A 15263-nucleotide genomic window follows, 5' to 3' on the forward strand; every position below is an offset into this window, starting at 1 on the left:
CGGGCCTCACCCTCGATTAGTTCCCTACACGATTATCGGCCAGTAATCTGCTCAGCGGAGCCTATTGGGTTGTGAGAACGTCATGATGGTAGGGACTGGAAGTGAGAGCAAAATGCCATCAAAGGAGCCGCTAGAGGATCCTGGCATAAAGATCTACTCCTTCAATATCGAGAAGCTGAACGAGGAAAACGCTCGATACTGGTTCTATGCAATGGAGAGTCAGTTAAAGGTCCAATTTGCATGGCAGGCGATTGATTACTACTACGAAGTAGGAAAGGAGACATATAACCAAATACGGAAAGACAATTTGAAATGGACGAAGGTAGATATGAAGGCGGACATGATTATTCAACAAGGCCTTACTCCCACTATTGTCCTGGAGATCAAGGACCTGCCAAATGCCGGCGCGAAATGGGACTACCTGAAAGAGGCGTACCTGAAATCATCAAATGCGATGAAGGCCATGCAGTTGATGAAAATGGCCAATTGGTATCAAGGTTCCAATGTGAATGCCAAAGACGCCTACCGCGAAATCGAACAACTAGGACGCGAATTAATCGACATGAACGGCAGCAAAAAGATCGATATTGATGAATTGGTTGTGATTTGGTATCTCCGTGGCCTGCGGGAAGAGTATGCAATGCTCAAAGGGACTGTGATGAGCTCAGATGTTAACCTGAACAAGAGCTATGTGCTCAAACGAGCAATAGATTTTGACCAGTTACGAGGCGGACCAACTGAGAAGGCATCAAGGATTCAAAAGAAAGGCACAAAGTGCTTTGCTTGCGGGAAAACTGGACATCGAGCAAGGAATTGTCTGAGCAAGCGTGATGATCATGATGCTAGCGCTGATGAAAGCAAGCGCCAAGGTGGCCGAGATGGCCGGAACAAGAAGCCCAATCGATTCTCCAAGCAGAAAGGGAAGTCTGCAAAGGAAGGAGGTAGCATGGCTGGCAACAACAATGATGATGATGATAATGATGATGGCGGATACATGAGCGAGTATGGTACTCGTGCCATTGAGGTGGCAGACATAAGTGAGGAAACTGCTATGCATGCAGCTGAATGTGCTGTTGAATATACTGCTGAAGATGCAGGTAGCTGCGTTGGAGATGGCCATGTGGATGAAGATAGTGACGTGCAAGATGGCTTCACATGTGAAGAAGCCCAATTCCCTGAAGAGCATGATGCTTGTGCAACAGAGGATGTGCAAGCTAGCCCCATCACTGAATATAAGATTGAGTGGGCCAAATACATCATAGAAGGAGCACACCGAGTTAGAATGGATCCATCAAGATGGTGCTTTGACAGTGGTGCTACAAGTATGTGCTCTGGCAATCGAAGCATTTTTGAGTACCTTGATGAGACTAGCCGAGGTCATTTGATTATTGCTAGTGGTACTGAGATGCCCATCAAGGGACGAGGGATCGTTCGATTCAACCTGCCAAACGGCATGTCAGCCAGGTTAGGTAGGGTGGTGTATGTGCCAGGCCTAGCAGAGAACCTACTGTCATTAGAGGTTCTACATATGGCTGGCTTTCAATCAATTGGCTCTAGAAAGGGGTATGTGCTCAAGAAGGATGGGAAAGTGGTAGCCCAAGGAAAACGAGATGGACGGACCACATACTTGCATTCAGTCAGGCACGTCAATGCACTATTTATTGGCCCAAAAGCAGCGAAAAGACAGCAATACGCCCGAATGGCCCTATCTGCCGATGAGCAAACGCGAATGAAACAGGAGCTCATTCATCGACGCCTTGGTCATGCAGGAAGAAGCCGATTTAACACCTGTGTTGAATATATGGAGCTAGATGAGCTGAAACTGGGGAAACGAGACCAGTTGCTCCATGATAACTGTGAGGTGTGTGCGAAGGCCAAGAAGGTGAAGAAGCAAAGCCATGCGCCAATTCCTAGAGCTAGAAAGCCGCTTGAACGAGTGTACATGGATTTTTGGGGTCCAAATCGCGAAGGAATAGGGCAGGAAAGGTATTACCTGTCATTGATTGATGATTGCACGCGATATTCATGGATCTTCATCAAGATGGACCGAAGGGCTGAAAGTGTAATGCACACACTGGATAGTTGGCTGCGCCAGGTTGAAAGGCAGTCAGGGAAAGTGCTATTGGTCATCCGTACTGATAATGCTGCTGAGTTTGTGGCATTGAGACCATGGGCAGAAGAGAAAGGCATTGAACTGGAATTTATTGAGGCTGAAACACCAGCACAGAATGGTGTGGCGGAACGATACAACCGTGTTATTATGGATATAGCGCGTGCCTTGTTGATTGACTCTGGTATTAGCAAGCGTTATTGGAAGTATGCTGCTGTCACGGCAAATTACCTGAGAAACCGGACATTATTGGTGAAGAGGAAAGAAGATGGCCATGAGAAAGTTGACAAAGATGAGAAAACACCATATGAGCTATGGCATGGGCATAGGCCTGACTTGGCCCATCTTCGTGCTTGGGGTTGCCGAGTGCTCTTTTATCATAAACCAGAGAGCAAGTTGGAAAGCAGAGCAATGGAGGGCACATTCCTGATGTATGGGAAGAGCAACAAGCAGTATTTAGTATTGCCTAGAGGTGGTAGTGAACTGAAGCTGGTCACTAACCCCGAGTTTCGAGAGCGGGAAAATGGCAATTTGAGCGAACTGTCAGCTGGTCAAGTTGACATACAAAGCCTGCTGACCAGTACTGTTCTACCTGTTGGACCACCTACCGAAGCGCCTGCTCAAGCATCCATTGGAATGACTTCTAAGAGGCCTACTGAAGAGCCTGCTGGAGCAGGATTGCCAGTCAATGAGCCCTTCCACACCAACGAACCGACAATTAATTCAATGCCAGAATTGCTGAATATGCGACTGAATAAAGAGGATGGAGAGAAGGAAAGGAATTCCTCTTCATCAACTGGGGGCACAACAGATAAGCCGTTGAAACTGTCTGAAGTTCAGCCTGAAGGGGAGGTGGAGCAGAGAGCTCCTGTGGAATATACAAACAACGAAGTGCTTGAGAAAGAACCCCGAGAGCAGGCTGATGAAACACCAAAGGATATGCCTAAGCCTGAACCGGTTCCTGAAGACGGACGCCACCGGTCTGAGCTTGAAATGGAACGGCGGTCCGCTCGCGTACGTCAACCATCAGAGAGAATGATGGAGAGCCGCCAAACAGAGCAAATGTATGGCCGCAAACGCAAAGCTGAAGGGGAGGACACTGGGAATAATGATCGTCCAGCTCAGCGCATGCGGGCCCATTTTGCTAGGCTAGCAGTAGCTGCAGAGCTATTGCAGACTGATAGAGAGTATGAGGTTGCAGAGAAAGCATGTGCTGCACGTGAGAAAGCTGGAATCCGTATACCGAAGTCGTATAGCGAAGCCGTTAATGATCCAATATATGGCTCGAAATGGAAGGAAGCGATTCACAAAGAATTGAGCACCTTAATAAGCTTTGGCACATGGGAGCTAATCCCCCGGAAGGAAGCCGAAGGAACGATTTCATCAACCAGATGGGTGTTCGATGTGAAGCTAGGCCCGGATGGCCGAATTGACCGCTTCAAAGCCAGGCTGGTTGCCAGGGGAAATGAGCAATCAGATGACGATTTCAACGAGACGTTTGCACCAGTATTTCGAATAGATAGCCTACGAATCTTGTTGGCTATAGCAGCCCAGCTAGGCTTATTGGCACATGTGCTTGATGCTAATAATGCATTCGCTGGTTCCGACCTCGACAAGCCTAATTGTATGGAAATCCCGGAAGGACTGCAGGACTTTGATCCAGATGTTACTAGCACGAGAGGCCTAGTTTTGGAGCTGAAGAAGTCGCTGTATGGCCTCCGCCAGTCTGCTAATCTATGGCATCGAAAGATTAGTGATTTCCTGAAGAAGATAGGCTTTAAACCGATTACTGCAGACCCCAGTGTGTTCATCAATGGTAGGGGCCTGATTATCGCTGTGTATGTGGATGACATAGTGATATTTGGCAAGGATGCCAATGACATCGACGTGGTGAAGCAGAAGCTCAAGGAGTTCCATCCAATGACTGATTCAGGATTGGTCAAGAAGCTGTTGGGTATTCGCTTCACATGGGGAAGAGACAGGTCTATTCAACTGGACCAGCAGTCCTATGCACAACAAATTCTTGATGAATTTGGCATGGCTGATTGCAAGCCTGTGAGCACACCCATTGGCCCGAGCATTAAATTGGAAGCGCCGGATAGCTCACTGCTTGGACGAGCTGAGCATAAGCTATTTCGGAGACTAATTGGGCGGTTGATTTTCTTGGTGATAGCCACACGGCCGGACATCGCTTTTGCAGTCAATCAACTGTCTCAATACCTCGCGGAGCCAAGGAAGGTCCATTTGGCAGCGGCCAAGCATGTGCTTCGATATGTGAAAGGCACCATGGGCTATGGCCTAACGTTTGGTGCAAAGGGGAGTCCAAAAGGGTTATATGCATATGCTGATTCCGCGTACGCTAATTCAGCAAAGAACCGGTCGACTACTGGTTTCATTTTCTTTATTAATGGCACGCCAATCACCTGGTCGAGCAGAAAGCAATCGGTTACTGCACAGAGCTCGACGGAAGCTGAATATATGGCCGTATCGGAGGCAGCCAAACAAGCGGTTTGGATTAGACATTTCCTATATGCAATAGGAAAGGGATCCATTTATCGTGACGCTCCGACTACCATTTATGAGGACAACCAGGGCGCCATAAAGATTGCTGACAACCCAATCAATCACCCAAAGACGAAGCATATAGCCGTACGATACCATGCCATCCGGGACCACATAGGTAATGGGGAGATCTGCCTTGAGCACCTCTCTACCGACAAGATGATTGCCGATGGCTTGACGAAGGTTACCAACCATGCTAGTCAAGGACGGTTGGTTGAAGACCTGGGGCTCGCTTAATTAAGCGAGAAAAGAGAATTCAACATCTATGAGAAGTTGAAGCGTGCGTCCAACCGCCGCTTATCAAATTGCCAGATATTGTTTTTGATTGATTTGAATATGCGGCGATTGAACGAAGGGGAGTGATGAGGATCGATCGGATAAATAGTTGGCCCGAGTAGCGAGGTCAGGAGATTCTTATAGTCAACGTGTGCACACATATTGTAGATTAAGCACTCAATCAGCTACATACGCGCATACACGTTCGATAGACAATATAGCTCTACCTTCCGCTGGTCCTCTCCATATAGACCTCGTTAGTCCGGAATAAATCGACTCCCGATTTCCCTTCTGAGCTACGATCCGAGAGACCCCGTTTCAATTACTACCAAGTAGTCATGTGATCCTAGTCACGTGATCCTGTGCCACATATAGTCATATCGTGCCACCGTAATCCCTGTTCCCATATCCAATGATTCTGCCTTATCTTCCCGCACTATCACGTGAGACTGATGCAGTGAGATCTGTAACAATTAGCCCTAGTCCGAATAATCTCTCTCCCTTTCCCCCTTTCTTTCATTATTTTTCTTTTGTTCTAGCAATGTTATCTTATACCTGCTTATGATACGTTGAAGCCCCACTTACTCGCAAGACACAGCTTAATAGAGCATCATCGAATCTCTATACACAATCTTTACGTTTTTAGTGCCTGCCCTACCCTTGTCCAAAGTTCATAAACAGGGAGCCAGCAGAACCTGAAATTTTGGATTGTGACCCCTTGATCAACCCAGACATGGCGGGTGGAAAGGAGAGGCAGAGACATGCTCATCCAGCAAACACAGCGCGGTCGACCAGCCCTACTGTTATCGAGAATCGTCCAGACAGAAGGAAAAAGGGTCGTCCGAGGATTCGAACCGGACAAGAGGCATCGCCTAATGTAAGATTTCGTCAGTTGTCGAACACGCACAGGATCGCTGATCAAGAATTAAAGAGACGAAGAACTCAGATCAGACTTGCACAGCGAGCCTACCGTTCACGAAAGGAAGCCACAATAGTATCGTTGGAGGGTCGCGTTCATCAATTGGAAATGCTGGTGGAGCAAATCAACAAGACATTTCTATCGTTCACCGATGAATTGATGAAATACGACGTGTTGATATTATACCCGGATCTTGCGCGGAAGCTTCATCAAACCATTGAGCAGTCCCTGTCTTTTACTAATCAAGCAGTTCCAGTGGTTCATGATGACAGTGGCACTTCTACGGATGCAGAAAGACTAGAGGCAAACGCGAAACCAGATATCCTGGACAAAGCAGCAAGTAAAAGCACTGCTGGTGCTAAAAATACACATTACCTCACCAATATCGAGTTTCCTGATGTGCTGCAATCCTCTCAATGGGTACAGCGGGGAAGGGAAAGCCAGAATCCGACCCAGGTATCCCCGAAAGAATTAAACATTTTGGTACCCGAAATACCAACAGAAGCACCACTGTTTCCACAGACCCCACTAGTGTTGAATGCCCCATCGGCTAGCGTCTATGAACCGATAGAAACAAGCTTCGCTCATCGACTCTATCATGCATGTGTTCAGCGAGTATATGATTGTCTAAGAGATCCATCTTCTCGGCTTGAGAAACTCGCCTATATATTTAGGTTCCCTTTGAAAATTCTGACGCCGCAGCACATCATAGCACATTTCGAAACATACCTAAGACATGGGTATTATGGAGGTTTTCGAGGGATAAATATCCCTTTTTTCAGCATTGGTGGGGCGGGAACGCACTTTACACACAATCAGAGGAGCTATCTCATCGAGGATACTACCCCCAAGCCGAGCATAATACATGTTGCAACAAATCAGATCGATCGTGATATGTTAGGCGACTGGTTTGACTGCTACGATGTGGAAGAATACTTAAGAAAATCCAAGATTGTCCCTTCCCGGGGACTTTCACTGGAGACTAGATTACCACCCCCAGCGTATGTCTCGGCTTCGGACCTGGGCCTTCACGATCAGTATCAATCTGGCTCTGGCATTTTTCAGCAGTCTGAGGATCAAAAATTCATTGATGAAACAATCTTGATTCAATGTAGGTTTGCTTCTCAGGCGGATTGAGTGATTAGAAGGTATAAGTACTTGGCAAGCTAACAGCCGTGATAGTTCTGAGTAGGTCTTGTGTGTGTCTCGGCCGAGCACCTGGATTCGCCCGACAGACTGTTGAGTCTTATGTGATGGAGCATACAAAGTGTTGATGATGTTGATGGTAGGAATTCAATGATTTTGTCAATGTCGCTTGCGTTACCTTACTTATATTGGTTCTACCTCGAATTTGCAGGCCAATGAAGCCCGAATAATTGCCATTGTGTCGCTAATCTCGTATCCATATCTAATGTTATTGTGGCATAAATATTACCACGGTATAATAGTATCGTGTCCAAAATTATCGTATGATCTTCTGTTTCATCATTTCTATGATTGAGATATAGCTTAATCCTTTCCATGACTGATTGGATACCGAAGGATGAGTGATAATAATCGGCTGCAATATCCATGGTTATGTCTCCGCGCAACAATACAATACGGACATGGCATCCATGATAGACTTCCAATTGCTGCCATAATGATGGATTGATATCATCTCACTCTTAATGATTAATCATCAATCCCGACAATGTTTGCCCACTAAGTTAGTACTAAGTTAGTATCTCGAACACAGTAAAATGATTGCCACTCTGACAATCGGGCTGATTCCTAATCCCAGGTTCAATCTCTAGGTTAACCTCGAGATCTTACAAAGCGATAGAAACCATCCGGCTCCGGTACCCCACCTACCACGTATGTGTATAAAAGCTTCAATGCCCCCCAGTCGAAAGTCTCAAGCTTCAAGGCATCATCATACCCCTTGATACAGCACTGAATTCATCGATACAACAATATACACGTGGACAAAATGGCCAATTTGAAAAAGATCGCCGTCATCGGTGGCACTGGCGCTCAAGGCATGCCTGTCGTCAAAGGTAACTCAATTGGTTGGATCACTTGCCCCCGGCCTGCGCTAACCTCAAATTAGCCCTGGCTGAGAGCGGAAAATATCGTCTCATTGTTTTGACCCGCAGCGTCGAGTCTTCTCGTGCAAAGGTTCTCGCTGCTCTCCCAAACGTGACTTTGCTCCAGGGTGCTCAGGACAACCAGCAGGATCTGCACAGGCTCTTCCGAGGGGTCTATGGCGCCTGGGTCAACACTGACGGGTTCACTCTGGGAGAAAAAGATGAGCTCTTCTACGGTTTCAGGGCCTACGAGATCGCTAGGTCAGAACGTGTACAGCACTACGTCTGGGCGAACATCGAGTACGCCATGGACGCCGCCAACTTCGACGAGAAGCACCATTGCGGCCACATGGAATCCAAGGGAAGAGTTGGCAAATTCATCCTTGCGCAGGGGCAGGAGGACATGAAGAGCACCCTTTTCAGCACCGGTCCCTACATGGACATGCTCATGGATGGGATGTTTGTGCCTATCAAGCAGCCGGACGGGTCATTCATGTGGGCCAATCCAGCCCGTGAGTCTCCCCTACTTTTTTTTCTGAGCTTCCCTAATCGAATTTATCCCTGGTACACCTAGCTGACTATTATTGAAGCGAGTGATGTGAGGATACCATTGATAGCTCTCTGCGACATCGGAGTCTACAATCTTTGGATCTTTGACAACCCGTCCGAGTCTGCAGGCATTGACCTTCAAGTTGTGACAGACAATGTCAGCTTCGGAGAGATTGCCAGGATCTTCACCGAAGTCACAGGCAGAGATGCGGTTCATAAGACAATCCCTTTTGAGACATATGCGCATCTTGCAGAGCCCTACCCGGGTGCGTCTGTCAACTGGGTTCTCGGCCCTGAGGCTGCTCGAGATGACTCTATCATGAGTTGGCGCGAAAATTTCGAGGCTTGGTGGCGTTACTGGGGAGACGGAATCACTAAGCCACGGGATCTGTCAATCCTGGATCGTATTCACCCTAATCGCATCAAGACTTTGGCGGGATGGATGAAGCATGTCGGATACGATGGAGAACGAAAAAATGTCCTGAAAATGGTTGAAGACTGGGGCATTAAGAACGGAGCTCCCCCAGCAAGGTAGACCTTAGAATAATGACTTCTCCTTGTCCACGCAGCGCTGGGTGATACTCTGCAACTTATTACTCTCAATCTAAGGGTCTATAGCTAAGCGCATTAATACTGCTCTTATTTATTCACAGAAGACCAGTAACATATGCAATATAAAAGTCATGAATGTCGTGTCTCGAAACCCGAATCATGTCATGTAATATATTGGAGCTTTAAGTATGTTATATCTTTTGGTGTCACCTTAGAAACCTTGATCTTTTTTTTTCTCTCTTTTTCTTTTCTTGCTCTAAAGCCTCTCATAGAAAAAAGGCTAGTACATACGACCATAGGGTGTGGATAACAGGGATAGTCCCAACGCGCCGAGTGTCCATATTCCGTGGTTCCGGACAGATTACCAAATAAACTACGATCTCGACACAGTGGTTCAGCGAATCAATGGACCGTACTAAACACTATACATATGACTGTGACATAATCCCCTTGCAAGACTTAGACAGCATCCACATGAAAGAATTCTAACTATTTTTGAAAGGCGGCAGTTCAGAGACGTTTACAGATCAAACATAGAGACAGGGCGAGAATGTATTGCTTTGCAAACTCAATTCATGATGTCTGAGTATATTTCATAGAATGAGATTTCTCAACACAAGCCGCACTATGCGTTACTAATGAGAATAATATCCCTGCGTAGCCCCGAGTGCGAGCACGGAAAACTTGGAGACATGCTCAGGCCTAATGGTGCGGCTAGCATGAACCCTACAAGGAAGTCGATTTTATCCGCGCATATCGGAGAGGAAAAAAAAAAAAAGGCGAAAATAGCATAGCAAGATAACGATAAAATTAGTCAAAAGATCCGCGTTTGCCGCATATTTAGGAAATTGGCCAAGTGGGCTCAGGCCGTCACATCATGTTCATTGAGGGGCCGGTTGTGGTGAACGCCACATTAGGGCATGATGCTTAGTCCGAAAACGACTATGATATTGCACCTGTAACTAGTTAGTAACCAGTTGACAACTAACTACAGTAACATGAGTAGACATATCCTTCACGTACCCCCTGCATAATATCTTTTTGACCTAAAGGTTTTCTTGGATTTAGTGGTACGACATAGGTATATCCACTTGCATAGATTCAGGATAATCTGGCAGAATAGCAGATACGTCAACAAGATCGGTCATAAGAGGTTGTTGGCCATTAGTGAGAACATTTGGAATAAATGTCTTGACTGGTCAGCAACTAGTTACGAACTAATGATTAATCGATACGGGAAATACCTCATCGATTTGCAAAATCTCTTGAGCACTAAATTCGAGCGACTGTTCTCTATCAGTGTATCAGATGCATTGACTTCATTGATAAGAGGGCTTGCAGCAGCCATGTTGACTAGTTGGCTACTAATTGAAACTTAGAATTCAGTGTAAAATTAAGTACAGGGTAAGGGTGTGACATGGGCGTATTTATAGAGGTTACAGGTGAGCTGTAGGTCACATAACCTTAGAAGCATCCAGCTAGCCGGGGCGCGTTGTAGGCTCCCAGATCTCTAGTCATCATTGTCGCGTGACTGCCAGTACGGGCCGTTGGGAAATCAATGATCCACTAATGAACAGGCCATACCTTGTCGTCCAAAAGTGTATCGGTGACTCCTCTTTTCAAGTGTAGCAAAAGGATGCAGTAAGGAATGAATAGGAGAAAATCCAAAGTTCTTTGATATTATCAATCAAGGACGAATCTTCAAGCAGTATCCCAACAACTTCATAGATCTGATCCCGTCCAACAATGGCCAAGAGGACGACAAAAACCAAGATCCTGTTGACTTCAATACTGTGCACAGGGACCATGTTGATGTGAAGGTATTTGGGAGCTCGGCTTATACAAGTCATAGAGGCTCGCTCTAAATATTACCACACGCCGCTGTCATGTGCTGCAGTGAAAAATCATTTTGCAGAAGATAATAGAAGAAATCATATAGAATAGAATGCATATTGTACACGTTATTATTGCCATGGGTGACCAAGTCCGAGTGCCAGGGAATATACGACCGAGACCTGCTTGCAAGAAGCCTACCAGTTGTCAAATGATCCAGATGTATATAAAGATTCAACTTCCGTACATTGGTATTGAAAAAAGGCCTTTGTAGATACTGGCCTTCAGCCTTCCTGTAGAACTTGGTCAGCTATATATATAGTTATTTATTCGGATGGATCAGCAGGTTATGCATCAAAGTCATGCATAGAAGGGCCCTTGTCGGGCTGACCATGGGCTATGGGGTCAGCCCGCGCTCTAGCTAGGCGGGCCTTGGGCCTTCCCTAGGGCCCATAGGCGGGCTTTGCAGAGGTCTAGTTCCAGAACATTGATGGCGGAAGGGCAATTGTTGTACCTTTGCCGGCATTTTTCTGGAATCTGTCTGTTTCGAAGGCCTGTAGATTTCGGAGAAGCTCGAGCTATTTAGGAGGGATGATCAACTCTGGGCTGCGAACCAAGTGCTGGAATACGTACCTTTTGAGAAATGTGAGGCCATGTATCTGACATGCTGATCAAGAATCTTTGTCTGGCAGCTTCATGGCCTCTTGAGAACTGGAAAAGCCATGATATTGTCGCCGTGGCTGCCACCAAATGTCCAACTAAGGGGCTGTACACTTCAAAACCAAGAGCTCGCACGTTTGTATGAGCCGAAATACCCAGCCGGAGTGGAACAATGCCTGGTCCACAGTCTGTTGGAGGATCAACCGTGACTGGGACAAACCATGATTGCCCCGCAGGGCAACAATATGAATAAATGGATGGTTTAGAATAGCATTTGATGCGTGGATAATAAGCTGCATCGATATTCCGTGGGTTCCAGTACTCCCGTTGACTTGAAAGGCCGGTATGCGACTATACAGAACATTCTGAAGCAGGTGTTTGTCTGACAACTCGGACTCACGCTCATGTAGTTTGACATGTATTTGGGCATGAGGAGAGTCTGGGAGCCATGGAGCCACAACCTTTTCCATTCATATCTCGTGTAGATAGCAGGAGAGTCTCTGCCAGACGGAAAGAAAGTCGATGTAGCAGACGTTAGTAATTAGCCGTGTCTTCGGAGTTCTCAAGATCAGAATGGTAGTTCCCTTTTTTTCCAGACAGTAAAGGAGGCATTGGAGCACTATAGAGGTAATCTATATTCTCCTGGGGTTCTGGAAGGGTGCACAGCTGTGGGGGAAATATCCCCTCAAGTATGTGAACGCTCCAGTGACATCTGGAAATTGCTTCCCTACCATACTAGCCGGAGTTGTCCGTAGCAAACATTCGCAAGGCCTCGAGCCTTGATGCAGTCTCAATCGCCATCCAGACTTTACCTGATTTCTGTGCTGGGTTGAGTTGGTGAATGTACGTCAAGCATGATAGACGGTGAGTACCGTGCTTACCGTTAAGATTTGTTAGAATCAATAGACACACAATGTCTGTATCACCTCTATTCTCGGTATCCCTTCGGCAGCTAATTTCATGAGATTAACTTCTACAGAGCGGGTATAAAGTTCTATAGCCTCAAGCTCTTGGCCTTGATAATATTCATGACTAGAAAAAGAGAGTACGAGCCCCAGAAAGCCCCAAAGGGGAAACTGGGGTGAGTCTCGGAGATTCTCCTGTAAATCCTGGAGCTCAAATAGCGGCAGCGGCTGGAGGTGGAGCTTCTTTTGGTATACTTGCACAAAATGGCTCAGCACCAAAACGGAGGGTTCTGGGCTGGGAAGGGCATTAGTTCAACCACAATCAACTTGGCACGGCGGAAGCGAATCCTACTTAGATAAGGTAAAGAAAGTGTAGTAGATACGGGCTGGCCCTCAAAAAGCATGTCAGTGCCCCCAGGTTAGTAATCCGCTACTGCATTGTCAATGGTCGTTGGCCATAACTCATTGCGTCCTGAAAATGAGCTTGACATATAATGTTGTTAGATGGGTGCCGCACGTGGAGGTGTGCATGACGTACTGCAAAATATGGTACAAAACTGTTGACTTGAGATTCAAGCATTCTGAATCAGCCTACCAGAACACCCAGAATATCAAAGCCACTTGTTGAATAGATATTAGTATAAGGTGAGGCCTCAAATTGCGACTCGGATTTTACTTTGGACGGAAAACTGTCTTGAATAGGGATTGACAGATTAGCAAGGCCCGGCTCCAATATGCAGCAGAATACCCACCCTGGAATTGTTGGTCTTTTGGCTGAGTAGCCCTCGATTGCAACGTCCGCTGAGGAGCATATGTCTGAGGATATGCTTGAGGATTTTGATACTGTCCTTGTGATTTCTGAATCGATCTTTGGTGGCTTTTCTAAATAAAAGTTAAGGTGTGGTTCTTGTTTATGGGGATACTTGTAAACACACGTTTTCATCAGTCGACTGGAAGGGCCAGTCTCGCCAGTTCCCGAGGGAGATAAACACATTCACGACTGAGTCGCTGGCAAATCGAGCAGACTGACCTCTCAGCCGGACATTCTGTCTTCCTCCGGCTGCATGGGGCATTAGACGTGCATGATTATTTTATATGGCTGATCGACTCACCGACAGGACTCACAACCCTGCCGACTTCTTTCTTGAGGCGGCAACACTCGGTCCATGTTCTAACTGGACAGCTAGAACCAAAACAGCAAGATATGAGTTTACGGAAGTCTGAACAACTCCGAGGGTGGGATTGAGAGCGCGGGGAGTTGAAGGAAATTAAGAGGGAGTTTCATCTTGACCAGGCATATGGCTGTCAGTCCCCCGCTATCTTGATTCAAATACTAGAGTATCGGGTCGTCATTGGTCGATGCTGGTATGCTAGGAATCCCCTAATTATTATTAGAATAATTACGGGTGCAAAGCTTTCCAGACACATACTGGTCGAAAGTATTTCTTACTGGTAGTGGATTATATTTCAAACAATGCATTTGATATTTGCACATCCTTGCAGAATACTAGCCAGCAGGTACTACCTAGCGGTGCTCAGAAAAAGCATGTACAGCTGAGATTCTCAAAGTTTTGCTCATCCAGGGGTTGCTGCTCCCATCGCGCAGGCTCTCCGCGGCTCTCATCTCCCACAAAAGTATCTGTACTATCTACAAAGTCCTTCCGGAACCGCCACTTGTTCGCAAGATGGCATGGCAGCGTCTTATTGATGGCCTGGGACATGTACTCGCCGAGGACGGGTAGGAATCTGAATGCGCTGCATCACTCTCGTCAGTATCGCTCTTTTGCATGATCGGAGGTCTCCATACTGTCCGCTACCTGCTCCATCAATCAACAGGTTCCGGTAGTACGGATGGTAATCTGTGATGAAGTCACCCGATGTCGTATCGGTGTACCAGCACAGGGCCACCCGTTCGAGTGGCTGGTCTCTCGAACAGACCGTGTCGCAGCCGTTGTTCTCTATCGGGAGAGGCGAATTTTGGACGCTCGCGTGGAGGGATCAAAGAAGGCGAAGAATTATTTGACCTGTCACCGGCACTCTCCTCTCAACTGGGAATACGTGTATATCCCCTTCCGGTCAGCTCCGGTAATGCCTATCAGTGCTGCTGTATCTTTATCTTTCTCTAAATGTCTAGGGGAGCAGAAGATCATGTGAACAGAATCCGATCTTGTTATCTCTCCGGCCTGCAAGCTCAAGGATCGTGTTAGTAAAGGGTAGCCACAATGGAGTATAGGTGTTCGGTTTTATGTTATCGGGACTTGGGGAACTCGGGAAGAGAGATGAATGCCAATGCGAACCGCCAATTCTATAGTATCCAGTAAACGAATGATTGTTTTAAGAGATGTGGCTTCTGTTACTATGGATCTCCTCAATGAGTCATCAATTAAACATGATTATTGAATGCTTAAGTTCTTCATATTGCATTGAAGGGTCCTCTCAAAGTAGGAAAACATGGGGCTAAAGGGTTCTTGTTGAGAAAGGGCACAAAATCCATCTAGATATTAGTACGCACACTCTGGTAATCCAGGTATTCCTGGGATGGGGATTCAAAGTGCTCCTCGCCCTTGATTAAGATACTCACTGCTGACTCGTTGGCTGCAACCCGCTTGAAAAAGCCATACGTCCGTTGCACTTGGTTGATTTCCTTGAGCGCCTGAAGCGATGAGTCTAGCACTGGCCGATGATATGCTCCTGCCCACGGGGAGATGTAGTTGACCGAGATGTCGGAAGGGAAGTCTCTCGCTACAAGCAGAAGGCCTGCGTCACCCGCATGCATTGCTAGATGCAGTGTGCGGTAGAGAGGCCGCTTACTCCCGCTCTATGTGCGC

General features: G+C 46.7%; 3 protein-coding genes across 3 annotated transcripts; 2 read left to right on the forward strand and 1 right to left on the reverse strand.

Moving 5' to 3' along the window:
- Positions 1–82: 82 nt before the first annotated feature.
- Positions 83–4909, forward strand: ACHE_40432S (uncharacterized protein; the record flags this gene model as incomplete). The annotated part of the gene is made up of 1 exon (XM_043278629.1): positions 83–4909. One exon carries the CDS (start codon positions 83–85, stop codon positions 4907–4909), a length of 4827 nt encoding a protein of 1608 aa, XP_043136390.1.
- Positions 4910–7839: 2930 nt separating this feature from the next.
- Positions 7840–9020, forward strand: ACHE_40433S (uncharacterized protein; the record flags this gene model as incomplete). The annotated part of the gene is made up of 3 exons (XM_043278632.1): positions 7840–7906; positions 7960–8448; positions 8527–9020. 3 exons carry the CDS (start codon positions 7840–7842, stop codon positions 9018–9020), a joined length of 1050 nt encoding a protein of 349 aa, XP_043136391.1.
- Positions 9021–14929: 5909 nt separating this feature from the next.
- On the reverse strand, positions 14930–15211 carry ACHE_40434A (uncharacterized protein; the record flags this gene model as incomplete). Its single annotated transcript, XM_043278633.1, has 1 exon — positions 14930–15211. The coding sequence occupies one exon, from the start codon at positions 15209–15211 to the stop codon at positions 14930–14932; it is 282 nt and encodes a 93-aa protein (XP_043136392.1).
- Between the last annotated feature and the right edge of the window lie 52 nt (positions 15212–15263).

This window comes from Aspergillus chevalieri, chromosome 4 (assembly GCF_016861735.1).
Source record: "Aspergillus chevalieri M1 DNA, chromosome 4, nearly complete sequence".
Lineage (NCBI taxonomy): Eukaryota > Fungi > Ascomycota > Eurotiomycetes > Eurotiales > Aspergillaceae > Aspergillus > Aspergillus chevalieri.